Source organism: Pyrus communis, chromosome 14 (genome assembly GCF_041283825.1).
Source record: "Pyrus communis isolate YQ-2024b chromosome 14, ASM4128382v1, whole genome shotgun sequence".
Classification (NCBI taxonomy): domain Eukaryota; kingdom Viridiplantae; phylum Streptophyta; class Magnoliopsida; order Rosales; family Rosaceae; genus Pyrus; species Pyrus communis.
In genome coordinates, this window is record NC_142578.1 from 1254948 (window position 1) to 1282763 (window position 27816).

Consider the following 27816-nt stretch of genomic DNA (forward strand, 5'->3'; position numbering starts at 1 on the left):
AATAACGGAATTAGATTCAAACTCGGATTTCTTTTAACAATGGAAAAAGTGAAACTGCATAGATGAGAAGCTGTATCAATAAAACATATAACTGACACGAACACTTTAATCTGTCAATTCCCTAAATTTTGTTTAGTTACACACCCACACTACCAGATTCGGCTAAAAAAAAAAAAAAAAAAAAAACTTTTTTGCGTTTTTATGGACACTTTTTTCCGTTAAGTACACTAATGTTTATTTTTAGCCTCTAAATTTGACTAATTACAGAATAACTCAGAGCAGAAATACAAAACGTGCCAAAGAAAAAAAAATGTTCGAAAATCAGTTCCTTGTCAAATAAGAAGAAGGAAGAGAGGAAAAAAAAAAAAAAGAGAAGCCAATATTATGTCCAACTCTCCCACTCAAAGCCTGTAACTCATTTGGGCCTGATGGTCCAAGTCCGACGAGAGGCCCACATAACTCTGTCTTCTTCTTCTTCTTCCATTTTATCAGTATCCCTGCTTAGAAATGTCCGTCTCTAAAGCCCAACTCGGCCCTCCACTCGCTGCTTCGACTCGGCCCAGACTCAGCTTCTACTCGACCGAGTCACCATCGCAAACGAAAGAGGCTTCCAATGGTGCAGGAGACGATGATGTCTCAGTAACGAAGGTAATTCAGATTTTCTGAGAACTATAAATTTTGGGTTTTCTGGGAAATTTTTATGTCTGTTTTGCTATTCTCTGATATTTTGGCAAATAACAATCGCAGTTTGATTAATTTAAGACTAATTGAACAAAATTAGTAAAAATAAATTTAAACCGGAACATCCGGGACATCTCAAGTTATTCCTCACTAACAAAACTAATTGATAAAAAAGGAAGATTATCAAAGTAAAAATTGCCTATAATTATTCACAATAAAATTATTTCTTTTATAAACACGTCAAATATTTCGTTACCAAAATCTTAAAAGTAACATTTAACAAGCCAAATAAAGAGACCCAAATGATGATTGTTGCTTGTAGATTGCAGCACTAAATATATTGTGAGTGCAGAGTCTGATTCCACCAGTCATTTATCAATTTGTAATCTCCATGTCAATTGTTAGTCTAAAACAAGGGCGTGATAAAGATAAATAATTAGGGAACCTGAAAAATAATTTGGCCGTTGTGATGAGTTACAAAATCTAACCAACCTTGGATTAAAATTGCTAAAATAAGTAGATTTCCATACAAAATGACTCATCTACCCTTCTTACACAAAGGGGTTTTTGTATTTATTACTTTTAGATTTCATTTTTCAGTTGGGCAAAAAGGGAAAAAGCATTCAGCTGCAAAAACTCGGAAAATTATGGAAAGAAAGCAAAGCATTTTACAGGAAACCAAAAATCCCAACTTTTGATATACCCTAGACAGAGAAAGAACCATGAGACGAACTCTGCTGAGCAATCTCTCTCTCTGCACTCGCAATCGCCTTCTCTCTCCTCAAACATTCATCCCAAATCCTACCCCCTCACTCGTCCCACTCGCCCGTTCGACTCGGTCCCTGCTCAGCCGGTTCTTCTCCTCAGACGGCGACTCCTCCGCCGAAGGCCCCAATCCGGCTGCTGATTCGAGCTTGATCCCAACCAAAAAGAAAGATGCCTCCGTCGAAGTCAAGGACGTCAATAACAAAGGTGACCCAACTCTTATTTTTTCAAGTTTTTTGTTACCAAAGATTAAAGTTTTGATCTTGTGGATTTTTGGGGTTCTGGGTCTGTAATTTTTTCATTTGATATGATGAAAGTGTGAATAATTTGATGGAAATTGGATTAGTTTAATGTTTTGGCTAATTGGGTTCAGTGTTTAGTGCCAGGGAGGGACAAATTTGTTGAATTTAAGTGACATTTGTAACTTATATTCTTTTGCCCTCTAAATTTATAAAGCTAAGAACCAAGGTGATTTGAAATTTTCGTTTTTGGTTTTTATAGAGCTGAAGGAGCGGATAAATAAATATTTTAAGGGTGATGAGGAGGCGCTCCCTGAGATACTTGAAGCGATTCTGCAGAGGAGATTGACTGGGAAGCACGAGGAAACAGATGATGAGCTGATAGATGAATTGCAAATGCAGCCATTGGATGATGTTAAGGACCAAGAGTTTGAATCGGATTTTGAGGAATTGTATGACACGGATGAAGAGATTGATGACTTGTATAATGCAAAGGATATGGTCATGAATAGGATGTCAAAAGATGAGTACTTCAACATGGATGCCAAGAAGTGGGATGATATTGTTGAGGATGCAATTAAGCACGGGATTATGAAGGATACAAAGGAGTGTGAGGCGATTCTCGAGGATATGCTTAGCTGGGATAAGCTCCTGCCAGGTATACACATATTGTTGCTGGATGTTTGTGTGTTAAACTTTATGACATTTAGGCATCTGTACGTGTTAAGCTTTATGACAATTCGGCATCTGCCCACAAAGTGTTCAAATTTACCGAAGTGTTTAAATGTCACCGAAGTTGCATTTTTTGATTCAAACCTGCGTTTTCTTTGTTTTGTTTTGAATAATGTGTAATATAATTTGTCTTCTTCAGATGACATGAAAAGGAAGGTAGAAGAGAAGTTCAATGACTTAGGGGATAAGTGTGAAAGAGGGGAGCTTCAACCTGAAGAAGCTTATGAGTTGTTCAAGGAGTTTGAGGATGAGATTGTCATGGACTATTTGCAGAAGATGGAAGCCGACGGCCCCCCACAATTTGATGAGGCTGATGTGCCTGACAAGAAGGATCTAGCCGACCCACCAGGCGAAGGGCCAATCCTTAGGTGGCAAACACGGGTAGTCTTTGCTCCTGGTGGTGATTCCTGGCATCCCAAGAATAGAAAAGTGAAACTGTCTGTTACAGTGAAAGAACTCGGGCTTTCAAAGCATCAATTCCGTCGGCTCAGAGACTTGGTTGGAAAGCGGTACAATCCAGGGAAAGATGAGCTTACAATTACTAGTGAGAGGTAAGTCAACCAGAAATTGCATCCCTTTTTCTTTATTATCATTTTCATTATTAATTGGGAGTTCTTAGAGTGGTTGATTGTTGTTCAGAGCGCTGTGCTTGTATCCTAACACTTCCAAGTTACAAAATGGTATTCTTGATTGTGTATTTTATTACTTGAACTGAACTAGCATTTCCGTAATTTCATGTGAAGGTTTGAACACCGAGAAGAAAATAGAAAGGATTGCCTTAGGACACTTCTTTCCCTTATTGAGGAAGCTGGGAAGGCTAACAAACTGGCTGAGGATGCTCGAGTTTCGTATGTCAAGGAGAGATTAAGAGCAAATCCCGCATTCATGGAGAGGCTGCACAACAAGACCATGAGATTGCAAGGAAAGAGCGCAGTACCTGCTTGAGATTTTGAATTCTAGCAGCTCAAATAAGTTTCTTGATCTGGGATGACATTTTCTTGACATTCAGCGTTTTAATTGGTTGACCCCCGCTCCAAGGTTATTATTTTGCAATAGTCTATACCCCCAAATGGATATTTGGTGCACGGATAGATACATTTTGCTAGTTGCTACTGTTGGCAGTCGTTTGCTTTACCTTCTAGTCCTTGAAAAGTTCACATGGATGTATAACCTGTTAAGATCAGTGTTGTTTTGAAGTTTATGTGCAATGCTTTTAAACATCTTTCTGGTTCGGCGAGATCTTTCGCTGTTAGCTTAATGTACTACCGTTGAGTTGCTTCATAACTTTGCTTCCACCAGGAAAATAGATTATCTTCAATTTGGAATCCGAGTCTTTAATATTTCTTCGTTGATGCATAACGATAGGTTTGAAATAAGATTCTGCTACTTTATGAATAACATCATCCGGCGTTAAAACTGGGAAAAGTTGAAGAAACCTGAACCATCGTAGGGTTGAGAAGGTTTCTGCCTTTCATTTCCCTCCCCTCCCCGCTGGTCCTGGAACGGCGCGCAGTTCCCCCTTTTGCTTTGCCTTCCGATATTCCAGGCAGTTGGTTCTTGACGACCCTAGCACCCTGGAAGGCGGCCGGAGCATATTGCAAGTGCACTACGAAGATGATAAAAAGTGAAAAGCTTGTACAGAAAGTAAAACAGAAAAGAGGAAAAAGGAAGATAAAGAAGTCGACCCCTAACACCAAGTTGATGCAACCTTAGAAAAGGAGTAACAGCAAACATTAAGCTAGGTTGAACGAATCCTTAGATGCCAAACGAAGCAAGATAGACACTGGAAGGCCTTCGAATTCTCGTTCTGTTTCTAGTTACACTTCTTCGCATGGACGAAAGGCGAAATGGAGCGAAAAGCGACCGAGTTTCTCTGCAGTGCCTGTGCATTTCTTGCCCTTTAACCGTTGTCTGGTGTTGCATCAAGGTACCGTGCAAGGTTGGATCGCACGTGGCGCAGCACGTAAGGCACTGCGATTGTGGATCAGCTGGGAAGAGAGTGTACACATCTTATTCTTCGTTTTCGGACATTGATTTGGATATTATGCCTGGTAAGGCACATAGTGGTACTACATGCTGTAAAACTCCATGGCAACTCAAAAAGTCCACACTGCAGCATACAAAACGTTAATTTAAGTTTATATCAGTAATTTACACTATCATTTTATTGGGATGTCGAACACATGATGTTTCAAATTAATGAATAAGTTGAAAGGAAATTCGAATTATTTATGAATAAATTGAAATGTAGATTGAAAAAAAAATAAAAAAATAAAAAAATATTTTGTCAAGAATGGGATTCGAACCCATGCCCTTTCGGACCAGTACCTGAAACTGGCGCCTTAGACCAACTCGGCCATCTTGACACGGTTAGCAAATGTCTACACTTGTCATGTTTTACTTTATTCAAATCCCCCAATGATTCCAATACTTATTTTTTAGTTTCTCATACCCTATTTCTTTTAAGTCATCAAATTAAATAAATCAAATATAAATAACATGATTAATACGAGGTGGGTAAGAAGTTAAAAAATTTGTTTGTTCACTTTTCTTATTAAAATTCAATTACTTTTCGAAATAGCATCTGACAAATATTTGTCTAAAAATCATTTCTAAGCCTAGAAAAACGAGAGTAAAAAACACTTTTAAATATTAAAAAGTGTTTTTAACCTTTCAAGAAGCAATCCCAAACAAACACGCAATACCCAAACCAAAATTAAGTCTTTTCAATCGAACCCTTCAAACTAAAACCAACTTTTGTCTTCAAAGATATGCCTTATAGTTGCAATCTCTCGCGACTTCAATATTTCCCAACCATCAAACCGAATTCCCCATTACAATGTGCATATAATTAATAGTCTACGGCATTCAAGATAATAAGGAAAGACTGATGCAAATAGCAACGAAATTGATCACTTCTGTATTGTTGAATGGGGTTACAATGTCAATTGATACAAAACTTGACTAAGAAGTTAAATCTAATATATTTTCTCTAAATTAATTTTGGAAGTTGCAAACCTCTCGCACTTTAATGATTAGATATTGTAAAGAGATGGATATTTCATGCACCACATGCTGCGCCGCAGCCGGCAGCGCATCCACCGCCGTAGTACTCTGTATCGGTTGCTGTGGTTTTCTCTTTGCCTACACCACCTGCACACGAAAAAACCACGGTGGAGACGATGCAAAGGCTGAGAAAAGCTGCCCACAACACTAACCAGTTAGCACCACCACCATCAGTTATACTTATCTCTCCCCATACTCTCACCATCTAGTATTTTTTATCTCTTGTGTTTGTGTGTGTTACAAGTTGTTGAATGAAAATGCCCTAGCAAAAACATCCCTCTCTTTATACATAGGCTTCTTGAATTAATAATAATATATTGTTCTAAAGTCAATATTCCAAGTAGAATGATTTGTTCTTAGTGGGATCTGTGTGTGCGCGTGTTTACTTTTTAACTTTTTGTACGTGATTATCCTAATTGGTGTGTTTGCCGTGGACAAGATTGTCTGCCCTCCCGTACCTTCCTATTTTGTGTGGTCACAATTAAACCACATCAACATTTTATATTGTTTTTTTTATAGAGATAATAAGATAAAAGTGAATAGTAATATAAAATGTTGACGTGGCTTAACCGTGACTATACAAACAGAAGGACACGGGAGGGCAGACAATTCTTGTCCGTTTGCCGTAGTAGAATTGGCAGGCAAAAACAGCAGAAATCAGAGTTTGACACTACAAATTATGATGGTGGGCTGTTGGAATTGCATTCACATCCCACTCTGGCCTTGTCACGATGTTTATCATATATATGTATGGAAGTTGAATTGTCATCAGAGATAGTGACAGCCAAATCGTTGTTGTCTTTTCTGTTCTCCAAACTTCTACAATACACCGTTATATGTATGAGACAATGCTTTTATGAACAGGCAGATTGAAGTCTTTTAATCAAACATACAAACCCAACCATCCATTGTAATACTAATGCATATCATACATTCGTACACTAGTGTATGTGATGCCCTATTTTTATGAACGACTAGATTAAAATGTTGGAATCAAAGCATATCATTCACTGTAATAGTAATGCATTAGTACATGTGTTTTCTACACTCTGACCTTTTAAAGTACACCAATGAGTTTTTGATGAACCGCTAGATTAAATATTTTAATCGAAGCTTGCAAATTTCACTAAATATCTAATACAATATTTATTCATTTCATACACTGATGCATAGTAAAACCTCCACTTTATTCAATTTGCACTCAGCACTTCCATAGGGATCATCATCACCAAATGGCCATCATCTTCCAATAATGTACAATAATTTAAGACAAGATAAATATACCTTTTTTGAGATTTTGACTTGGGAAGGCTAAAACTAGTCCAAATCTAATCTCTAGCTAGAGCCTAGAAAGAATGGTATCCCATTAAGTATTTAAACTCAAAATGATTTGCCCTTATCTTGAGATCCATCTTAGAGAGCCCCACTTAATTACTACATTTACACTGTGGTGTCATATCTAGTCAGCAGTCATGTTTAAGAATCCAAATATGATCCATTAACTTAAAAATATTACAATTATTAGTGGAGCAGATATTAGAGAGCTTGAGGAAGCAGCACTGTATATATCCAGGTGGCCCTTGCTTCTGCTGCATCGTGCATGCATGTGTCAATAGTGTGCAAACTAGGACGGCTCAATTTGACCTTTTTCGTACGAAATTCGATATATATTTACTTGATCGGGAAATGTTTTCCGTTTCAGCCAAGAAAATGGGAGGTGGGAACCATTTCACGAAGGCTAAAGTGATCAACAAATCAAATGGAATCAATGTAGTGATATACTGAGACACACACACATATATTATACAGTTATATATATATATATATATAATGTTTTTTATTTACACAAATCTTCACACGGTGAGTGATACATGTGTTCCATGGTGTAAATAGTCCACGGAAAGTTTCATCTGATTTTCTTGTCTTTCACTGGACCTCTAGGAATTTGGTTGAGAAACTGAGAAACAAATTTTCTGTACGATCTCTTTATCTCTCTGCTGATTTTTCCGGCTAAATGATCAACATCTTCCTCAAATCGCTCGTAGAGGAATGGTAGCGTTTCCAAGCAGATGAACCCTTCATTTGCAAGCAAGCAAGAGCGCCAATCAGTTAACCCTTCCTTTACATATACGTATACACACACACATAAATTATATAGAACAAGATGATAAAACTTCTTACCCAAGTAAAGAAGATTCAGAGAGCTGAAATAGGTTCCGATCACAGACAAAATATAGAGACAGATGATTGTCTGAAAATGTAGAGAGAATGAGTGGTCAACTCTGTTAATTGGTACAAAGTTTATTCATTAATCAAAAGCGGTAATTGATTGCTAATTAGTCGAAAAAAATCGAATATACCAAGAAGAAGAACGGGAAGTCTCTTCCACTTGCACCGTCAAGGACCCTTGATATGAAGTGGTTTAATCTTTTATGGACAGTGGAAGCTACTTGTCTGAATGTGTTTTCATGTAATATCATTTGTGGTATCATAGGCGGCCGACTGCGTAGATTAATTTGTTAATTAATCAATTTAAATAAAACTAAAGCTGATATCATAAGAGTTAGTTAGCGAATGAGATCAAGAACGTTACAATCCAAATATTTCTGCAGCCGTACGCCATATGAAGATTATCAACAATGTGGAAATCGAAATGTGACAAAGGAGTGTCACGGAATTGTACTCGGCAACCTCGAAAAGAAACCAGATTACCGTCATGGCAACCAAAAGCGCAGCTGATACATTTCGGTTCCTCCACAACAACACATCCGCAACTGCAAGATTAATGCGATTAATTACTAATCTATGATCTTTCAGGTTCAATTCATCCCCATATGACCAAGGGTAATTAGTAGATCACCAATTAGGGTTTTAGCATGCATGCCAGTTTAAATGAACAATACATACCTTTTCCGCCTCCAAGAACATGATGAATCGGCCTTTCACGTCCGAATAACTTTGCACTACGGATTTCACCGTTGTCATCAGAATCGGACGAATACACTAATCCCGACTTTCTATGCATACCTTCTGAGTTGATTAATCTTAATTATTTGTATGAGAGTTGTTAATTGATGATACATGTTCATCATCACCAACTTAAATATGATCGTGATTTATGTGAGGGGTTCTAAGCTTGGTGGCCAAGTAAGCTTGTATAAAGTAAGGAATGGCTTGGGGAATTAGCTCAAATATTTTTCAAGGTTGCTTTGCATGCCCGCTAGATACAATTGGAAAAGAATAGTACTGATCTTGTCTTGGATGACTAGTTCTCCTAATCGATGCCTCCAGCAAACGTTTTCATCAAACTTTTACAAAGTGTTATTCTAAATTAACTTAATCTGCTGTAAGAGAGAATTGTACTTACTAAAATAGACGAACATACTGCTTTGACCAATTAACTCGACACACTTTTGTATTAATCAAGTTGGCTCAACAATAATTAGAAACTCAAAATGTAGTTTCTAGTGTTTTTATTTTTTATTTTTTTGCGAGAGAGAGCACTATTGGCAAAGCAGGAAATGCCAAAGCTCTACAACTTTGTCGATCAGCCCCATAAATTAATCATTCATTCATATTTTGTTCTTTTGGCAACTTTATCCTACTCATGAATGATAATATATTATATATTTTATTCTAATTTTAGTATTAATTTATTAGTTATTTTGTGAGAAATTTGATAACTTTGACTTATATTTTCAATGTAGGGCATTCAACTTCTTTTTTAGCAAAAAGTGATGAAATGGATGAATTTTGAAATGATTACAATGGGAGGATGCTCGTGTGTCTTTCAACTTGAAGTGATTACAATTGGAGTATGTTTGTGTGTCATTCGACTTTTTTGCAATGCTGTCAAACTGATGTTTTGGACTTATTTGGGCTTTTTGGCATTCAAAATGATGTCTTTTGGGTCTAAGGCCTTGTGCAATTATGTTCGGGACATCTCAAGTTTTAATTCTAGCCGTTTTGGCCATGTTTTGGAGCCCTGATCCAGAAATGTGGTTGATTTGTGGTAGGGCAGATTTCCCATATTTGATCAAGATTATGTTTCCTAGTTTCAAAGTTATTATGTTTCCTAGTTTTTAGAAGACCTTTTATAGTAAGGATTTTATTTTGTACTAGTATAAATAAGGCTTTTTAGCCATTAGGGATTTTACAAAGGGAGAGAGAAGAGAACGCACATACTATTTTTGGAGAATTTCGAACTTTTTACCTACAAGGTGTTTTATATCCATGTTCTTAATAATATTTTGTTTTATGATTGTGCGTAACTAATTCTGTTTGCTAGGACGATGTCACGAGCCTTAGCAAGAATATGTAGTTTCTTTTCAATTTACTTATGATATTATGCATGTAGGTTTTGAGTTATTAATCATCGTGTTTGAAACCATCTAATTGTCTTCATGATTGGCCACCATTAGGATATTTAGAAAAGTAATTTGATGCAATTCTGGCGGAGGACTGTCCCTAGAATTGACTAAGGCTTCTTGTGATTAATACGTGTAACTTCTTAAGATGGACGACACGTCTTAAGGGTTATATGGTTTTTCAAAAGGTTTTCACAAAACTTAATGAATCTTGCATGTTCACATTCGATATGGACACCATGGACGGGTTGCATGTTAGATATATGTTCTATGTTGGAGGTTTCAAGTAGGGCATACTTTAGGAAAACCTAACTTTCAAAATATGCATGGGTAATTCATAAGTAATTGGAAGAATTACGTAAGATTGTTAGAGTGATGGCGGAATCTTAGTGCTTAAATAGATTTTCAAACTATTTTCTTTTGTTTTCTTTACTTTCCCAATTTATTTAATTATTTTTAATTAAATTTGTTTTTAATATTTTGGGTCATAAAATCACCCTTTTCTAAACTCTGTTTTCAAATAATTAATTAAGATTTGGGTTTAACATAAATTATTCATTCAATTCCTGTAAAAAACGACATTGCTTAAGTTGCTATACTACGATAACTTTGTACTCTTGCAAATATTTTTATCCCTACTTTTGCAGGTGGTAAAAAACTCCATCAAGAAATTAACGTCGTTGCCGGGATGTCAACTTCATACTCAAAGACCAATTAATTGATTAGTCTTTTTTATTGATAAGAAATTAGTTAATAAATTTAATTAACACATCTAAGATTTTTTTTTTTTTTTTAATAACACTTCTAATCCACAACCACACAAAGTACCTTTGGGCACATCGAAGGGACACACTTAGGCGAGGAATATTGGACCGAATAGGGTATTCTGTCGATTTAGTACTGGATCATTACTTAGGTGAAAACTAAGCAGCTAAACAATTTTTCTTTTTTTTTGAAAATAAGTTGTTAAACTCATTGACAACTTATTTTTTTTTTTTTTAGAAAAAGCATTGTATAGAGTTAATTTTGAAAAGACAATCAGATTTGCTATATGTGTGCAATATTAAGAGCTTATAAGAGAAAAAAAATGATATTATTAACTTAATTAACGAGAAATTGAATATAATAAATTTGAATTTTATATTGGAAACGAAATTGATAATTTTTAATAAGTTTAAAGAATTATTTGGGTTTTTTCGAACAAATTTTCAAAGATATGGCTCTTTTACCTAGAAAAGAAAAGATTGAAACACTACTTGCAACCCGTTTTTGTAATGCCAGAATCATTTAGATTTTGATATTTATAATTTTAAATAAACCCTGCTCTGGCTCTGAAATTGAGCAGCTCTCCCCACCTTAAATTTTTTTGTTAAAGAAAATAAACCCTGCGTTTTAACAATTAGATTTTGATATTTATAATTTTAAATAAAAATTTTAAAACAAAATAAAACACTACATCTCATATTTCAAAAAATTTATACGACACGAGTTTGCTGGGGGAAAAAAAACCAGGGAAACACACATGCATCCGCCACTTTCGTCAGCACAGAAAGAATAAGGACAAAGATTGGCTTAAATAATTAATAATCGGACATAAAAAATTTAGTAAAACATCGAAATTTGAATTAAAAAAATTTGCCTCCGGTCGTACTCTGCTCTGCTAAAGTTCTAAGCAACCAAGAACAACATGTGCAGATATGCAGATCCTCCTCACAAACCAATCAGAGTTCTGCAGAAGTCAGAACCGCGAAAATCCGTAGCTAAAGAGCAAACACCACGAATCCCAATCAAATGGGCTCAGTTGGGTTTTCTCTCCACTCACCGTTCAGCTCTCTGCTCCTCTGCTCTGCTCCTCATTCCGCTCGAAACCCCAGAAAACCAAAACCCTTTTCAAAATTCACCCCAAAAATGGCTCTGGCCACCCCTACCACTTTTGGGTTCAGCAGTCTGCTCGAGACGTTCACGTTGAACGTGCAGAGAGCAGAGAATCGGCCGCTTAACGTGCCGCTGACTGCGCCGTTCACGATTGCGACTTCGCGGCTGGAGAGGGTGGAGAATGTGGCGGTCCGGGTTGAGTTGAGTAACGGGTGCGTGGGGTGGGGTGAAACTCCGATTTTGCCCTTTGTAACTGCAGAGGATCAGCATACTGCCATGGTCAAGGCTAAGGAAGCTTGCGAGTTCTTGCTTCGAAGTCCGGCGATGACGTTGGGTTCGGTTTTGGGGGAGATTGGTGGAATTCTTCCTGGACATGAGTTTGCTTCTGTGAGTATATGAGTGGAAAGTTTACTTTTTACACTTACATGATTGGGTTTTTACTTTTTACTGTGATATGGGATAACTTTGCAGTTAAATTTAGCTGGAATTGGATAACTTTGTAGGACTCTGAGTGGAAAAGTTTTATCTTTTGTTTGTTTGCTGAGAAAGTGTAGGAAAAAAGGATAGAGGAAGTGGGAGTAGTTGTTAGAGTGAATGATTTTCCCGCGAAAGTTCAGACTTAGCTGAGTTGAGTGTGACTATTGTGAGCAAGTTTTTCCTTTGCTTTAAGAACTACCTTCTTATTGGCTTTGTAGAGAATTTGTTTTGCTTAAGTCAGCATTTTGATTGGCTTTTCGATCGAACACGCGAATCTTATGCAGTTTTTGTTCAAAACCAGCAGAATTTGTTTAGCAGTATGATGTCCTTGTAGGGAAAGTTTACACTTTTTTATATGTTTATTTGTTAGTTTTGGTGTTTGACAATTGAACAACTTTGCTTTTAATTTAGTAGGTATTGGGATGTAAAAGTCTTATCTTTTTGTTTGTTTACTGAGAAAATGTAGGAAAAGAGAGAAGTGGAAGCGAGTAGTTGTTAGATTAAATGGTTTATTTGTTGGTTTTGGTGTTTGAGTATTGTATTTTGATTGGGTTTGGTTGTTTGGTGATTTGAACAATTTTTGTGTTGAATGTAGTTGGAATTTGGGTATAAAGATCTTATCCTTTGTTTGTTTGCTGAGAAAATGTAGGGGAAAATAATGGAGGAAATAGGAGTAGTTGTTAGAGTGATGTTCCAGGAAAGTTTACATTTTGCACCCCAACTGTGTAACGTTTAGGCTTTAGCCGAGTTGGGGTGGGACTAGTGTACAAAACTTGGTTTGCTCAAGTCAGCGTTTTGATTGGCCTTTTTATCCTGATCACGCGAATCATATGCAATTATTGATGAAAATCAGCAGCACTTGTTTAGCAATTTGATGTCTTTATGTAATAGCATTATTAAGGTTTTCCGAAATCTTATTTCGCTGAATTGCAATGAAGGTTAGGGCAGGAGTTGAGATGGCGTTAATTGATGCAGTTTCTATGAGTATCGGTGTCCCTTTGTGGAGACTGTTTGGTGGAGCTTCAAACAGCATAACTACTGATATAACAGTTAAGCTCTTGTTCAAGTAACTCTGGCAGTTAAAATTTTGCTTTATTCAGTGAAAAGTAGACTGAACTTTATATGCGCAGATTCCGATTGTTTCTGCAGCAGAAGCTGCTACATTGGCTTCAAAGTACCGTGAAGAAGGATTTAAAACTTTAAAGCTTAAGGTGGGAAAGAATTTGAATTCAGACATAGAAGTCCTTCAAGCTATACGTGTTGTTCACCCCGATTGCTATTTTATCTTGGATGCTAACGAAGGATATAACTCCAACGAAGCTATCCAAGTTCTTGATAAATTACATGGTAAATGATGCGGAGAGAAGGCAAAGTGACCATTTTTAGCCTGTGTGTCTGCAAACAGCATATTGATTTCCCTTAGAAAAGTAAACAAAAAACTCATGGTGAAAACCTACAAATGAGTTTCTGAAATATTTTCTTGTTCTTTTTTTTTTTTACCTTTCAGAGGTGGGAGTGAGTCCTCTTCTCTTCGAACAACCGGTCCATAGAGATGATTGGAAAGGCCTCGGAAATGTTTACCGCGTTGCGAAAGACAAATATGGAGTATCAGTTGCAGCTGATGAGAGCTGTCGAAGTTTAGCTGATGTTAAGAAAATAGTGGAAGAAAATCTTGCCGATGTAATTAACATTAAACTTGCTAAAGTTGGGGTTCTTCGAGCCCTTGAAATCATCGAGTTAGCAAGGGCAGCGGGATTGAATTTGATGATTGGTGGTATGGTTGAGACTAGACTGGCCATGGGTTTTGCTGGCCATCTTGCTGCTGGCATGGGGTGCTTTAAGTAAGTATCGTTATCCTTTCCATAAAAGATAAATCGTTTGCATTTCCTGCTGGTTTTGTTGGTTTCCCAAAATTCTTTCGCTTTCTATTTCCAAATCCTTCAGTAAGTGTTTGTATTCTGTACAGGTTTGTTGACCTAGACACGCCCTTGCTGCTATCAGAAGATCCGGTTCTGGAGGGTTATGAAGGTATTGCCATTTCTCTGTAACTTTCAAGACATTTTGCCATCAGTAATTTATGCTTAACATCGAGCAATTGGTTATGTTTTTCCGTTTTGTGGCTAGTTTCGGGTGCGGTTTATAAGTTCAGAAATGCTAGAGGCCATGGTGGATTTCTGCACTGGGACAATATTGCTTGGTAAGTCGCAAAATCTTTGCAATCTGATTCTGTTTCCAACTCTCAGTCGGAGAAATGTTATTGCAAATGCAACTAACGAGGAGTTCATTGTTATCCATTGTCACTCTAACCATGTCGATCTATCTGCACAGACGAAGCTTGCAACTCAACAATTTGAACTCCGAGCAGCATCTGATGGCGGAGAAAAAGCTCCCCGGAATGGAGCTTCATCAAATACTGTCGTATTTTTTCAGATGAAACATTTGAATTCATAGACCACAACAGCATTCGGCATTGCAAATTTCCACGCATTGTAAATAATTGCTTAGCTGATTGATCTGTGTAAGTAGGCAATGTGGATCCATTTTTGAGTCTATTTGCCCCCCCTATTTTTTTTGAACTTCCATTCGTCACGTCTTGCTGTACCTTGTGTAATATTTCGTTAGATATCGCTCTTGAATTATGTATGTCAGTGCCCAGAAGGAATGCTGCTACTATCGTATTTGTGAGAGAACTTCTGAATCTGAATAATAATCCTTGTACCATTTGAAGAACTTCAATGGCGTATTTTCGGTTTATTTTCTACCATTAAAGAGTATATGAAGCTCGGTAGGCTGTTTGTTTAGAGGAACCAGAGGCTTCTGCAGAACAAGAAAATGAATCATTGAATGAACACTTAACGGATAATGATGCTTCCCTAATTACAATTCCCACTTACAAGAGATTTTACCATGCAACTGGTTGTAGATTAGTTCCGACCGGGAATCGAGATCCTCTTCAGATCTTGCAGTCTGGATCCGACGGACTGAGTAATCTAGACTACTCATTTCAAATCTCACGGCTCCCATTAGTCCATACCACTAACCCATCTTACAAAAACTAACGAGCCAATGTTAAAGAAATCAACCCCATCTCATTGAAAGACCTACACAAATCTAGAATAAAGAATTCTAGAACATTCACTGAAGTTGGTTAGCTAGATTATCCAAGTTACAGTAATTATTTGTAGAAAGGACTAGAATGTTGTTTCTTAAGTTGGTGGAGTCTAGAAGAATGGTGGGGTTTCCACCAACATGCAAGATTAGTGTAAATAATTCTAACTTATGAAGTTAGTGGAATTATCTAGATATCTTTAGCATGATGTGTCCATACTTCTCCAAGGTTCCATCCATGCTTATAAAAGGAGAAGGCATCCACACCATTTGTATCAACAAAAAAAAAAAAAAAAAACCAACCAAGAAGAAGTAAGAATCAATTAAGAAGACTAAGTGAGAGTGAGAAGTATTAGTAGTCTTGTGAGGAGTGTGAGTGGTCTAGAGTTTGTCTCTAGAAAGAAAGTGAGTGTTATTGCTTCTAAAGTGTGTCTTTGAGAGTTTGTGTGTTGTAATATTTTGTGTGTGTAATACAAGTAATTTGTTTACTTGTGTTGTCTCTCCAACACTTGTGTTAAGAGTTGTGTACTCTAAGTTTTTCCCCAACAATTGGTATCAGAGAGGTACGATCAAGGACCGTTTATAGTGAAGCTTTCAAGAGTCATGAGAAGTTTAGTACTTCGCAAGATTATTGGTTAATCTTGTTCGGCTTATCGAAGCTCTACCGACACGATGGGAGACCTTCAAGTTGTTGGAGGAATCAAGAAGTTGAACAACAAAAATTACAACACATGGGTGACGTGCATGGAGTCTTACCTACAAGGCCAAGATCTTTGGGATGTCGTTGGCGGTAATGAAGTTACGCAGCCGGATGAAGACACCAACAGCACTTTGAGGAAGTGGAAGATCAAGGCAGGTAAGGCCATGTTTGCCTTAAAAACTACAGTTGAAGATGACATGTTGGAGCACAAACGGAAGGCCAAGACACCAAAAGAAGCGTGGGAAACCTTCGCCACACTATTTAAAAAGAGGAACGATACAAGACTGCAGCTTCTCGAGAACGAGTTGTTATCGGTGGCCCAACGAGACATGACGATTGCTGAATATTTCCACAAGGTAAAGTTTATTTGTCGTGAAATTTCTGAATTAGATCCTAGTGCTGCCACTGTAGAATCCAGGATAAAAAGAATAATTATCCATGGATTAAGACTCGAATATCGAGGCTTCGTTGCCGTTGTACAAGGATGGCCAACCCAACCATCATTTGTTAAGTTTGAGAATTTGCTTGCCAATCAAGAAGCTTTAGCAAAGCAAATAAGAGGGGTCTCATTAAAAGGTAAGGATGAAGTGCTCTACACCGAAAGTAAAGGTAGCTTTAAGCAGCATGCTGATGGTTGATCTAAAAGAAATGGTGACAAGGAAAAAGGTCATCAAGGATGAGGGAGTTCTCGACCAGGGGGAGCTCCAAAGTATCACGGCAACCGTGGTTAGTCCCATAATAATAAAAGGTTTGAGGGCAAGTGCTACGATTGTGGAAAGAAGGGCGACATGGCGAAGGAGTGCTAGTTCAAAAAGCCTACAGAGAATAATGTTACCAACTCAGAGAATAAAAGTGAAGATGACTGGGACACCGTAGCATATCTAGCTATGAAGGAAGAATAGGACGCTGACGCATCTTCTTGGTGGTGCTCAAAAAATAAGGTGTTGCCTGACTTGAGAGAGATTGAAGATACGTTGCAGGAGGAAATGGAAGACCAAGTTGCCCAAACCTAATCGAGTCTAGATGAGCTCGAGGAATTGCTTGATGGTGACGATGTCAAGCAAGAAGTACCTAAAGGTCCTTGGCAAACTGGTGTGTATCAACAACCAGAAGAAGAAAGACCTAGTGAAGTGGAAGTATCAACTCCACAATCACAACTACGGAGGTTAACGAGAATACCGAAGCCAAATCACAAATACGCCACCACAGCCATAGTGGAAGAAGCAGTTGAAGCTGAGATGTGTAAAGAAGCGTCACAGAATTCCGAGTGGCATACATCTGGGCAAAGAAGATGTTGTGCTAAAGAAAAATCAACCTTGGGATCCAATGGCAAGGGCAAGAGATGTGAAACCCATATCATGCAAATGGGTGTCCAAGATAAAGCATTGTCAACCCAGCATAAAGAGAATAATGAGATGGTGTTAAGGGGGAGTGTTAAAGAAATCAACCCCATCTCATTGAAAGACCTACAAAAATCTAGAATAAAGAATTCTAGAACATTCACTAAAGTTGGTTATCTAGATTATCCAAGTTAAAGTAGTCATTTGTAGAAAGGATTAGAATGTTGTTTCTTAAGTTGGTGAAAGAGTCTAGAAGAATGGTGAGGTTTCCACCAACTTGCAAGATTAGTGTAGATAATTCTAACTTAGGAAGTTAGTGGAATTATCTAAATATCTTTAGCATGATGTGTCCATGCTTCTCCAAGGTTCCATCCATGCCTATAAAAGGAGAAGGCATCCACACCATTTGTATCAACAAAAAAAAAAAAAAAAAGACCAACCAAGAAGAAGTAAGAATCAATTAAGAAGACTAAGTGAGAGTGAGAAGTAGGAGTAGTCTTATGAGGAATGTGAGTGGTCTAGAGTTTGTCTCTAGAAAGAGAGTGTCATTACTTCTAAAGTGTATATTTGAGAGTTTCTGTGTTGTAATATTTTGTGTGTATAATACAAATAATTTAATTACTTGTATTGTCTCTCTAACATTTGTGTTAAAGTTGTATACTCTAAATTTCTTCCTCAACATCCAGATCTCTTTCCTTCTCTTGATGGGTCTAAATTGCTTGGCTCCGAACGGTGAGATTTAACCTTTTGCTCGAAAACATTTTATTTGTTTCTTATGGCATTGAGCGTTTATGCTTAGGTTGGTATGATGACACGTGCTTCGGCCTTCAAAAGTCAAGTCTATCCAAGCACAGTTCAGAAGTTTACACCACATACCATAAAATACATATAACTTTTTGAATTTTGTTGAAGAATTCGACCCATGTCGAAAATTTGACGTAATAAATTACAACATACTGAATGGTTTTTTTTGTCGTAAAACTCAACATCATTCAAACTATAGATGTAGTTAAATTAAAATAATATTAATGTGATAAGTAATAAATTAATAACTCGATTTTGAAAACTTTGACAAAAATAAGTTCTATGCCAGATTAAGATTCCTCGAAGAATTTTCCCCGTTTGTGGTTAGATACAAGTTTATTAGAGTTTACAGTTTTTCTTCGAGTAAATTTATAAAAACGAGGTTTATGTTTGTGGAATTACTTGTGATCAAGGGGAGATGTACATTGGGATCAAAGTGAACTCATGATTATTCAGAATTTGGAAAATATACATCTGAAGATCTTTTGAGGACTCTTTAAATGTTTGGTATGAGTCATTATTGTGTCTACCAAGTATTTGATGTAACGTCTGCTAGACATATTTCAGCAGCACTCGGCATGCTGCATCTCTTGACATATGCACAACATGGTTTGGCTGACAACAATAAGCCCACTAATATTCGATGAAATGCCTCAGTGAATAAATTATTATTATTATTTTATTTTTTTTGCGCTCTACGCACTCTGTTTCTATAAATAAAAACTTAAATCTTTAATATTGAGACCTACCGATGTTCGAATTCTAAATCAGTCAATGCTTATGATTGTGAGCTTATCATTGTTGTGACACTATCTATCAAGTATCAAAGGACAGATCTTCACCAAAGTAGGAAAATATATCACTCACTTATCAGTTGAGCATGACAATTAAACAAGTTAATTAACCATGATTTCAATGCCCCACATACAATCATATCGCCAAGCACTCATCATAATTTGACCTTGAATGCCCACGCTAGCCCACTACTCTCCTAATCATTCATCTTTCACGCCGATTTCAAGAGCTTTCTTCATCAACTACTTTGATAATTACCACCACTCTGCAACCCACAATGTACTTAAAGTGGTGGGATTTTAGTATTATTTGGCAATTGGCATGCATGTACCATAATCGAAAGGTATCCTCTCCGGATCTCTTTTTTCTAATCCATCAAGTTTGGGAATTCAGGCCATTAAAATTTGATTCAACGACTATAAACAGGGGCTCGCTTTAAAAATTATAATAACTTTAGCCATTGGATCAAATTTCAATGGCCTGGATCTTTGTGGATTATGCGGAAGGGATCCGAAGAGGATCCCTTTCCTACTATAATAATCTAGGACAGGAGAAATTTTGATGTCTGATAAACAATGACGGATTCAGAATTTTAAGGCCGAAGGGTTCCAATGTAAGAGGTATGGTGATAATATTACAAGTTACATCGTTTAAACCGTAAGCGTCTTTTTTTACATACTAGAAAAAAAAAAAAAATCTGTTTCTTCAATTTATGAGTCCACTAATAATTTTTTATATTCGTTCCCTAAAAAAATTTGTACCGTTCCATTAAAAATTAGTATGAAAAAGCGACGACATTCAAATGAATAGAGAGAGTTTTATATGGGTCGTCTTCTTCACAAGGAGTGTGGTGCAAGCCTTCAACTTATTCACCCTTCCTTAATGAAATTGCTTAGACTATAAACTTACAACTGTATGGCGTTTAACAACATAAATAAGACTACTTAAACAATATAGCCCTAGAAATAGAACGGTCCTCCCTGCTGAAACATTTGAAGGATCCTCGAAGGACCTCCTAGGCGTTTTTCCCAAACCTTGGGTGGTTACGGAACCACCCGGTCCCTCTATGAATCGCCATGCCGACAGAGTTTATGCGGCCGGCCACACACAGAATCAAAGCTCACTATTGAGATGCTTTCTTTCACAAATTTAAGGGATTTTCTTCGTCTTCCACCAAGAGAGAAGGAATTGGAGATAGCTTGTGATGGAAATTTCAGATGAAATGAAAGTTCAAAGAGAGACAGAGACAACAAGCGCCTACAAAGGCAAAAGAGCAAACTCTTTCCGATTTTACACCTTTTTTTTTACACGTATGCGGGATTGATATCCTTAACACGTTCTCTTACGTGGACAACACAAATCGGATGACTTGAATTACGTGGCTGTTAGGTTTCACAAACATGACAACTTGCTCTAATACCATGAAAAAGTTGAGAATTTCACCATAAAATTAATTGACAGTATGAAGAATATTTCAATTTACTTATAAACACAAACAAAACCCCTCATTTACTCGATGTGAGATTGATCCTATTAACAACATCTACAGCCTAAAAATCGCTTAAATCCAAAAGTGCTAGTCTAGTCATCTACTCATTTTTGTCACGTCTAAGTGAATTTTGAAGTGCAATGTACCTGATCATTTTAACCACCAATCTCTTACATTAATTTACAAAGCAAACATGCATGATGCGGTTAGCTGTATTTGTAGCATTTGTAGTTATCCAATTGTTGCGATGCCGGCCAACTAATATGCATTGGTTCGGCAATCGACAAGACTGATAAATGTAAAAGCAGTTAACCGTATTAGAGAAAAACTGCTATAAGAGAAAACTGCAATGAGTAATATGCACACAGATTGTAGGAGCTCAAAAATGAATTATAGTATTTGCATTACGGATATCAAGGATGGTGATGATGATTAGTGATTATAAGCATGATTACGCAAAATTCCAAGTGCATGGTCAAATTAATGATTAAAGCATGTGGGGTGGCTGCAACATTTGATTAAAATTTGCCAATTTTTTCACAAATCGGCATCACCGAAAGGCGCATGGTGGTTTAATCTCTAAGTGTTGAGAAATTTTTTAATTTGTCAGAAACACAGTTTGGTATATTAAGTGTTATAATACAAATGATTGAATTTTTTTTTAAATATCTAATTACTTATATAATAATATTTAGTGTACCAATCGTTCTCAACACGCTGAAAAATCTTTTTAAAGTGTGGGTATGCTTGTAGACTGTAGGCTGAGTTTAAGATCCACTTTCTTACACATCAAAATTTTAAGTTCACGTGTTCCAAAAAAAAAAAAAAAAGTTTTAAGTTCACCGCAGAAGCAATCATTGAGGATATAGGTGGCCTTTATTCAAAGAAAATAATTTACGGACGCTTTTTTCTCTTTCCAAACATCACGTGCTTTGTGATATGATTAAAGACCAACAGGTCTTAAATTCGACTCACTTTGAATAAATCAGCGCATAAGGAAAAAAAAAAAAAAAGTTTTAACTATGCTAGCACGAAGGGCTTCTTGAAAAGCAAATATGAGTTTTCAAAATATGAAATTAACTATAATTAACAAATATCACACATTGAGTGGAATGAAAATATTACCTAATGAGATTTTTTCGACTTGAAAAACATTAACATATCACTGAATCGACCAATTAAATATTTTTATGTCTCAATCACTCGTCATATGTCGGTATTAGTTTACACATGTTATATATTTTATATAAATTCCTCGTCCCACCTGTATTGTAACTAAACTTTTGAAGTAAAAAAAAAAAAAAAAAGTTAAAAAGTAAACCGGTGGTAATTATTTAAGTATACTATCTCTTGTATAAATAGAGAGGGGAGCCTAAGCCAAATGCACCACACAACCAAAGTTAATAATTTAGACATTCCTGTTAGAGTCGAGTTGAGTGAGGATGAAGGCATCATATGCTTCCTACATTGCAATTGCATTGTGCACTGTGTTGGTGCTGCTGCTGGCCACAGCGCCGGTGTCAACGGCGGTAACATGCAACGCCATTCAACTTAGCCCCTGCGCCGGAGCAATCACCTCTTCAACTCCCCCGTCGACATTATGCTGCAGCAAGATCAAGGAACAGAAGCCCTGCCTCTGCCAGTACCTCAAGAACCCTAACCTCAAGAAGCTTGTCAACACCCCAAATGCAAGGAAAGTTGCCAGCACTTGTGGCACTCCCTTCCCTAAGTGCTAGAATCTATGATGCATCATGCAGCCTCACACCTTGAGCCCTATATATATGTTATCTCTATGTTCGACATGGATATATGATGCCTCTTGCTCATTTATTCCATGATTAATGAAGATTAGAGGAATTAGCTTATGCTTAATTAATTTGGTGTGTTCTATTTTATGTATCTATATCTATGCTGTACTTTCGGTGTGTGGTTTATCAATAGTAGTGATTGTAAAGTGCTACTTATATATATGATGAGAATTGGTATTGGATAAGTGCTTAGATTGCTTCTGTACGAACTACTTCTGCTCATAAGCGCTTCTACTAAAAGAACTTTCATTAAGAAGCAACACTTCAAAGTTAGAGGCGTTTTTGGTTGCTTCTCAGAATGTACGTAAGAACTTCTAAATTTTTTTGCCAAATGCAATTAGAAGCGTTTTTGGTTGTCAGAAAGCACTTATAACAATTTTAAGAGAAGCCAATTTCTAGTGAAAGTTAATTCAATTAGATTTGAAACCATTGGAAACGAATCAATTCTTTGTTGAGATTTGAAGATTACAGAAAACTAGAGTTCCATATCAAACACCATGCAAAGTGTGCATTGTGCTCAATAGTCACACTTGACAACACAGACAATGAAAGCTTGAAAAATCATTTACATATACATTATTTCAAAGAATGTAAAGTACTTGCAACAAAAATGGACGTTCTCACAAATTGAGAAGGTTGGAAATCTGGTTCCAGCCCATCATCCATGGCCTCCTATCAGATGGGAGCACAAAATTGAGCTCAAACATCTCTCTCGACAGGTTTCCGCTTCCGCAGAAGCCAACAAGCTTTGCAACTATTTCAGCACTCTCCTGAATGTGCCTGGGATCATGGGGATCTTGCCAAAGTTTGTTCACAAACTGCAGCTTCCTGTGCTTTCCTTCAAGCGGGACGTCCCATTTCATGTACAATGCTTCTCTCTCCTCTGCTGTCAAGCGTGAAGACAACCTCTTCGCAAGGAACTCTCTTTCGCGCTTTAGCGCTCTCATGCTGCATATCGGAAGTTATTAGGAATATTTAACTAAAAGGAATGATTTCAACTAGTTACTTGAAAAGAGAAGAAAAGGAACCTTGATGACAACGAAACTCTGGGTTCGTCTCCCACATGAGCAGGGCTAGCATCACCAAGTTCCGCGAGATGCTGTTGCAGCCATGTCAACCGTCTCAGCTCCACTTCGACGTAGATTTGATCAGCTGGGTCACCCTTAAACAACAAATAAAATTGTGTCCTATGAATGATGGAGACAAAGCACAAATCCCATAACTCAATGATCTGCTGTCTTTGTTCCTTGAAAGTTATTTGCCACGAGACTTGGGGCTCCTCAGTCTCACATGTGTCCTCATCATTCTCTAAATTGTACCCGGCTGCTTCATTTGCTTCCAGCTCCAGAACCTGGAGGCGTAACCAATTGAAACGAAATGAGATTTCTTCACAAGGATAAATAGAATAGTATACGCATGTAAGTTCTGTTAGATAGTAGGAAAAATGCTTTTTCATACCTGGCAAACTAGTAGCTGCTTTTGGTACTGCAGTTTGGCCACCCGCTCTTTCAGTTCCGTTACATATGTTCTAATGTTTCTTACGTTCTCTTCTGCTGCATTTTGGAACATCTTCTGCATTTTCTTCATGTTTACTGAACTAGAACGCCGATAACCTGTTGGAGTGCTTTCCTTTGATGAGACATCTCCACATTCTTCATTCTTTGTCGGAGTCCCCTTCTCAGACTCTGGCTGAATCTCACCGGACATAATATCATCATTCTCAGGAGCCCTATTTTCAGTTTCAGATTCTGCAATTTGCCGAGAAGCTGATAGAGGTGAGCAAGGTGATCTGATGAAATTTTGCCGGTTGGCAATGTTACTTGAGGCCAAAGGTAGACACTTCTTCTTTTTGGACTCCTTCTTAGACTTGGCGGATGCCTCAATATTGCACTCTTGATAATTGCTAGGAAGAGACATCACCAATTTATCTATCGACTTCTGAACACTTTCTAGCTGTTCCTCGAGATTTTCAATCGTGCTGCCCTGTGAATGAAGTCTCGTAATCTCTTCCTTGAGATTAGCACTTACACTCTTGTTAGTAGGAACTACAGTTCCAAGTTCAACTTCTTTTGGCACTGATCTGACAGAACGCATTTCTCTTATTTCTGCTTGCAGATTGGCAATTGTTTCAGCTGCATCTTGGTTGCCTAGCCTATGACAAGCCACCTCCTTTTGTAATACTTCCAGAGCTCGATTTGCTTCTTCCCCAAGCTGTTCTTGCAGGTGTTCAAGTTTGCGGATTTCATGCATTAGTGTGAAAGGAGCAGTTGATGATTGCCTCATAGACTGCCTCAAATTTCTTGCTCTATCACCAGGGCCTATATCCTTTTTGTCGGGTTTTGTTGATAGAACACCGGTGTATGAGAGACATTTCTTCACAGAGGGATGGGGTATTCCCGAAGGGTTTGAACCCTGAAGTTGATATATAATAAGAATATATGAGTAAAATGAAATACAAATGAGAGAGAGAGAGAGAGAGAGAGAGAGAGAGAGAGAGAGAGAGAGAGAGAAAGAGAGAGAAATGGAAATAGACCTGTGGATCCTCCTGAAGTTTTTGCTGTAATTCAAGCACCTGAGACTGAGCACGATCTCTTTGGCGTCTCAGTTCTTCAATCTCCATTTCCATCTAGTGATGGCCAAACAATTTGAAACATTTTATATTATACATTTCCAAGCACATGAAATGAAATCTAGCAAGACAAGTATGTTAGTTTACCTGCTGAATTTTCAATTCTTTTTCCCTTAATGGGTCAGGGGTGCGCAGCTCTGCTTCCAGCCTCGCTACTTCCTTCTGCAAATGTTTCACTAACTGTTTGTCCGAAACAACCTAGCAAAATGATTACATACACAAGTAAGGTAACTAAAATGTCTATTGTAATTATGTACAGGTGCAAACTGAAATATGTTGCAAGAAAATTAACAATACCATATTCACACGAGCGTTATTTGTTACTTCCTTTGCCCTGGTGGCAAAGAAGAGCGTATTGCGAGATTGTTCAAAATGGCTCAATGCCGGACTCAAGGTGCATATGATGGCTGTGCGTGCATTCCCACCTAGAGAATGCTGCAATATGCGAGTGAGCTTTGAGTCTCGATAGGGTATATGACCACTTCTTTTCCCACTGCTGCAAATCAAACCAGTTCACATAGGTAAGAAAAAAAAACTGATTATAATCTTTCAAGATAAAAATGTACGCAAATATAGACCTGAGCTTTCTAATGACAGTTGTGAGTGTCATCAAGCTAAGGTTGATGTGGCAACCTTCCCTGAGCCTAGCACCATCTGCAAGTGATTGTGAAGCTCTTTCGCTTCCAGCCAGATCGACAAAGTTCTGCACATCATCGGCATTCACACTTGTTAACCATGACGTAAAATTGAAGCAAGGATTTTCTGAAAAGGTATTTTGTTCCTTTCTTACCAGGCTTGCCACGAAAGATCTCACGCAATCTGAATTCTCACGGAGTGTACTTTCAATTGTCTGTAAGGAGGGGAAATGTTATTTACAATGTCTCGGTTGTGAGGGAAAGGGAAAAACCATCACTAACTAGCATCAAAGATCTATGATGAACTGACCAGTCTTATTATCTGATGAGACCGGGAGCTGGTATCATTTAAAGCAGTTTCACCAACTTGTCTTTGGGCTTCACAAATGCTGATTAAATGTCTCAAATGCTGATCGTTGCTTGCAGTTTCCTCCACCAGCTTCTCAACCACGGTACCTTTCTACATTAGGAAAATACAGAACATGAGTGAATGTCAAAGAACAAGTGACGGTAACGAGTATAGGCTAAGGCTTATTGCCACACTACCTCTGGATCATCTAGAAGCTTCAAACTACGACCTGATTCAGAATTTAGCAGGTCCCTCACATTCTCGTTGTATATTTCAAGTCCAGAGATTTTTATTGTAAAGTCTCTCTCCGGAGTCTGCAACAGAACAATCCAAGTACATTAGTTTCAAAGCAACAATCTTCACTATAACTTTCATAATTGTTATTAGTTTGTGATGATTAAACTTACATTGATTATATGATTGTAGATATCAATGACAGCTTTCTCTGTTATCCCTCTCATTGTGTATGTCTTCCCACTGCTCGTTTGCCCATAAGCGAATATAGTTGCTGCAGTGCCAAAGAAAATAAATCAGTTGTTGAAAAGCGAGATGAGGATCGAAAAAGAAAAGACATGTGTCTAAGGATAAGCCACTACCATTGATGCCCATCAAAGAAGACAAGGCGACATTTTTCACTCCTTCCTCATATACTGCTTCCGTTAAGGAAGTAGGACCGAAAACTTTATCTGCAAACAGAAGAAACCAATGAGCCAATTATTTAATGTGAACCATTACAGCTGAGAAAACTATAAAGAAGACACATAGGCAGAGGTTTTCCCATACCAAATGTGAATGGGGCCGATTGAACTGAGCGTTCTTGAGGCGGGGGCTTGTAAACAATCGTGTTGTCATCGAGGCATTCCCACGCAACTTGGTCTTTTGCTAGTTGCTCTCTTTTGTTTAGAGGCCTTAAACGCACTGTGACAACAATCTTCTCCTCCTTAGCTCTTGGCCCGCCCGGAGTTGAGACTGGTGTCCTGTCTATTTTTGAAGCGGGTGTTGATGCTGGTGTCCTGTCTACTTTTGAAGCTGGTGTTCCAGGAGTTTTGACAGTCATTGTTTCTCGAATCTAGCAGATCAAACGAGCTTGAAGAACACCAACACCGAATCTCAGGCCTCTCCCAGGAAAGCCCTCTCTGTTAAAACCACTCATGGATTATAAAACTTTTCAGAAAGCAATTGAACGAAACGAAAACCTCAGAATTTAGTAACAATCTCAGATCTGAAACCCTCAATAGTTCAAACATTTATCCCTGAAATCTACAAACTTCAAATCTAAGCTTACAATAAGCAGCTGAATCTAACAGGATAATCTTCCAACTAATACACAATTTAACATATAGAAATTCACAGCAACAAATATTCCGAAAACCGATTAGCTCCCAATCCAAAAAGATTTTTCATCAGAAAATTGAAAAATCATCCAACTTGTCCGTGTTTATAAGATGAATTCAACTTCAACAGTTGGGGAAAGGAAAATTTGAACATTTTTACAAAATAAAAAGGAAAAAAAATGAAAACTTCCCTAATTAGTAATCATGTTAAGAATCAATTTGTTTCCAATTAAATATTGGGTACATCGAATTTCTTATAAGCATCATAATCTGCATATATGGAAAGGGAAAATCAGCAAACATTAGTTTAAGAAACGGAAACTCACAGAAATAGAAAGCCAAAATCGACCCGAAAACTTCCGGAATTCTTCGACGCACAAGAGGATCGAGAGACGAAAGGAGCGCCCTTGAGTCCTAGGAGAATCACTTCGAAGTCAAAGTCGAGTGTTGGAGAAGGAAGATGAAGAGAGTGAGAGAAATGGTGATGAAAAGTTATTGCCTCGTTCTTTCTCTCACCTTTATTATTCAATTTTGAATCTAGGGCTCCCAACGGCTAGTTTTCCTTTTTTTTTTTTTTTTTTTTTTTTTTTCAATTTTTTTGGCTTTATTTAATTGAGGATTTT

At 37.5% G+C, this 27816-nt stretch overlaps 6 protein-coding genes, 1 long non-coding RNA gene and 1 other non-coding gene across 9 annotated transcripts; 4 read left to right on the forward strand and 4 right to left on the reverse strand.

The window, feature by feature from the left end:
- Nucleotides 1-510: 510 nt before the first annotated feature.
- On the forward strand, nt 511-3637 carry LOC137713095 (uncharacterized). Its single transcript, XM_088684518.1, has 5 exons — nt 511-648; nt 1282-1653; nt 1948-2343; nt 2557-2968; nt 3161-3637. Exons 2-5 carry the CDS (start codon nt 1404-1406, stop codon nt 3360-3362), a joined length of 1260 nt encoding a protein of 419 aa, XP_088540644.1. The 5' UTR covers nt 511-648; nt 1282-1403; the 3' UTR covers nt 3363-3637.
- A 395-nt stretch (nt 3638-4032) lies between these two features.
- LOC148691062 (uncharacterized) lies at nt 4033-5753 on the reverse strand. Its single transcript, XR_015955822.1, has 2 exons — nt 5436-5753; nt 4033-4527 (listed from the first exon to the last, which is right to left on the reverse strand). It is a non-coding gene; the product is annotated as an uncharacterized LOC148691062 (long non-coding RNA).
- On the reverse strand, nt 4703-4783 carry TRNAL-CAG (transfer RNA leucine (anticodon CAG)). Its single transcript has one exon. It is a non-coding gene; the product is annotated as a tRNA-Leu (tRNA).
- Nucleotides 5754-7282: 1529 nt separating the features above from the next.
- LOC137711967 (reticulon-like protein B9) lies at nt 7283-8564 on the reverse strand. Its single transcript, XM_068451118.2, has 5 exons — nt 8391-8564; nt 8077-8257; nt 7844-7985; nt 7665-7734; nt 7283-7559 (listed from the first exon to the last, which is right to left on the reverse strand). Exons 1-5 carry the CDS (start codon nt 8506-8508, stop codon nt 7390-7392), a joined length of 681 nt encoding a protein of 226 aa, XP_068307219.2. The 5' UTR covers nt 8509-8564; the 3' UTR covers nt 7283-7389.
- A 2888-nt stretch (nt 8565-11452) lies between these two features.
- Nucleotides 11453-14932, forward strand: LOC137711972 (L-Ala-D/L-amino acid epimerase-like). The gene is made up of 7 exons (XM_068451122.2): nt 11453-12112; nt 13141-13251; nt 13333-13549; nt 13710-14043; nt 14169-14230; nt 14327-14399; nt 14531-14932. Coding segments are annotated over exons 1-7 (1269 nt in total). The 5' UTR covers nt 11453-11641; the 3' UTR covers nt 14532-14932.
- Nucleotides 14933-16054: 1122 nt separating this feature from the next.
- On the forward strand, nt 16055-16648 carry LOC148691063 (uncharacterized). Its single transcript, XM_088684590.1, has one exon. The coding sequence runs from the start codon at nt 16055-16057 to the stop codon at nt 16646-16648; it is 594 nt and encodes a 197-aa protein (XP_088540716.1).
- A 5160-nt stretch (nt 16649-21808) lies between these two features.
- On the forward strand, nt 21809-22431 carry LOC148691064 (non-specific lipid-transfer protein 2-like). Its single transcript, XM_088684269.1, has one exon. The coding sequence runs from the start codon at nt 21881-21883 to the stop codon at nt 22172-22174; it is 294 nt and encodes a 97-aa protein (XP_088540395.1). The 5' UTR covers nt 21809-21880; the 3' UTR covers nt 22175-22431.
- A 244-nt stretch (nt 22432-22675) lies between these two features.
- Nucleotides 22676-27720, reverse strand: LOC137713641 (kinesin-like protein NACK1). 2 transcript variants are annotated; one of them, XM_068452966.2, is made up of 14 exons: nt 27520-27720; nt 26643-26995; nt 26456-26545; nt 26267-26367; nt 26057-26173; nt 25821-25970; nt 25666-25725; nt 25454-25578; nt 25173-25371; nt 24963-25073; nt 24780-24872; nt 23705-24658; nt 23275-23597; nt 22676-23194 (listed from the first exon to the last, which is right to left on the reverse strand). In XM_068452966.2, exons 2-14 carry the CDS (start codon nt 26914-26916, stop codon nt 22867-22869), a joined length of 2925 nt encoding a protein of 974 aa, XP_068309067.2. In that variant the 5' UTR covers nt 26917-26995; nt 27520-27720; the 3' UTR covers nt 22676-22866. The 2 variants fall into 2 exon arrangements, with proteins under 2 accessions (XP_068309067.2, XP_088540394.1); XM_088684268.1 differs by having other exon boundaries at nt 25173-25368; nt 27520-27687.
- Nucleotides 27721-27816: the final 96 nt, after the last annotated feature.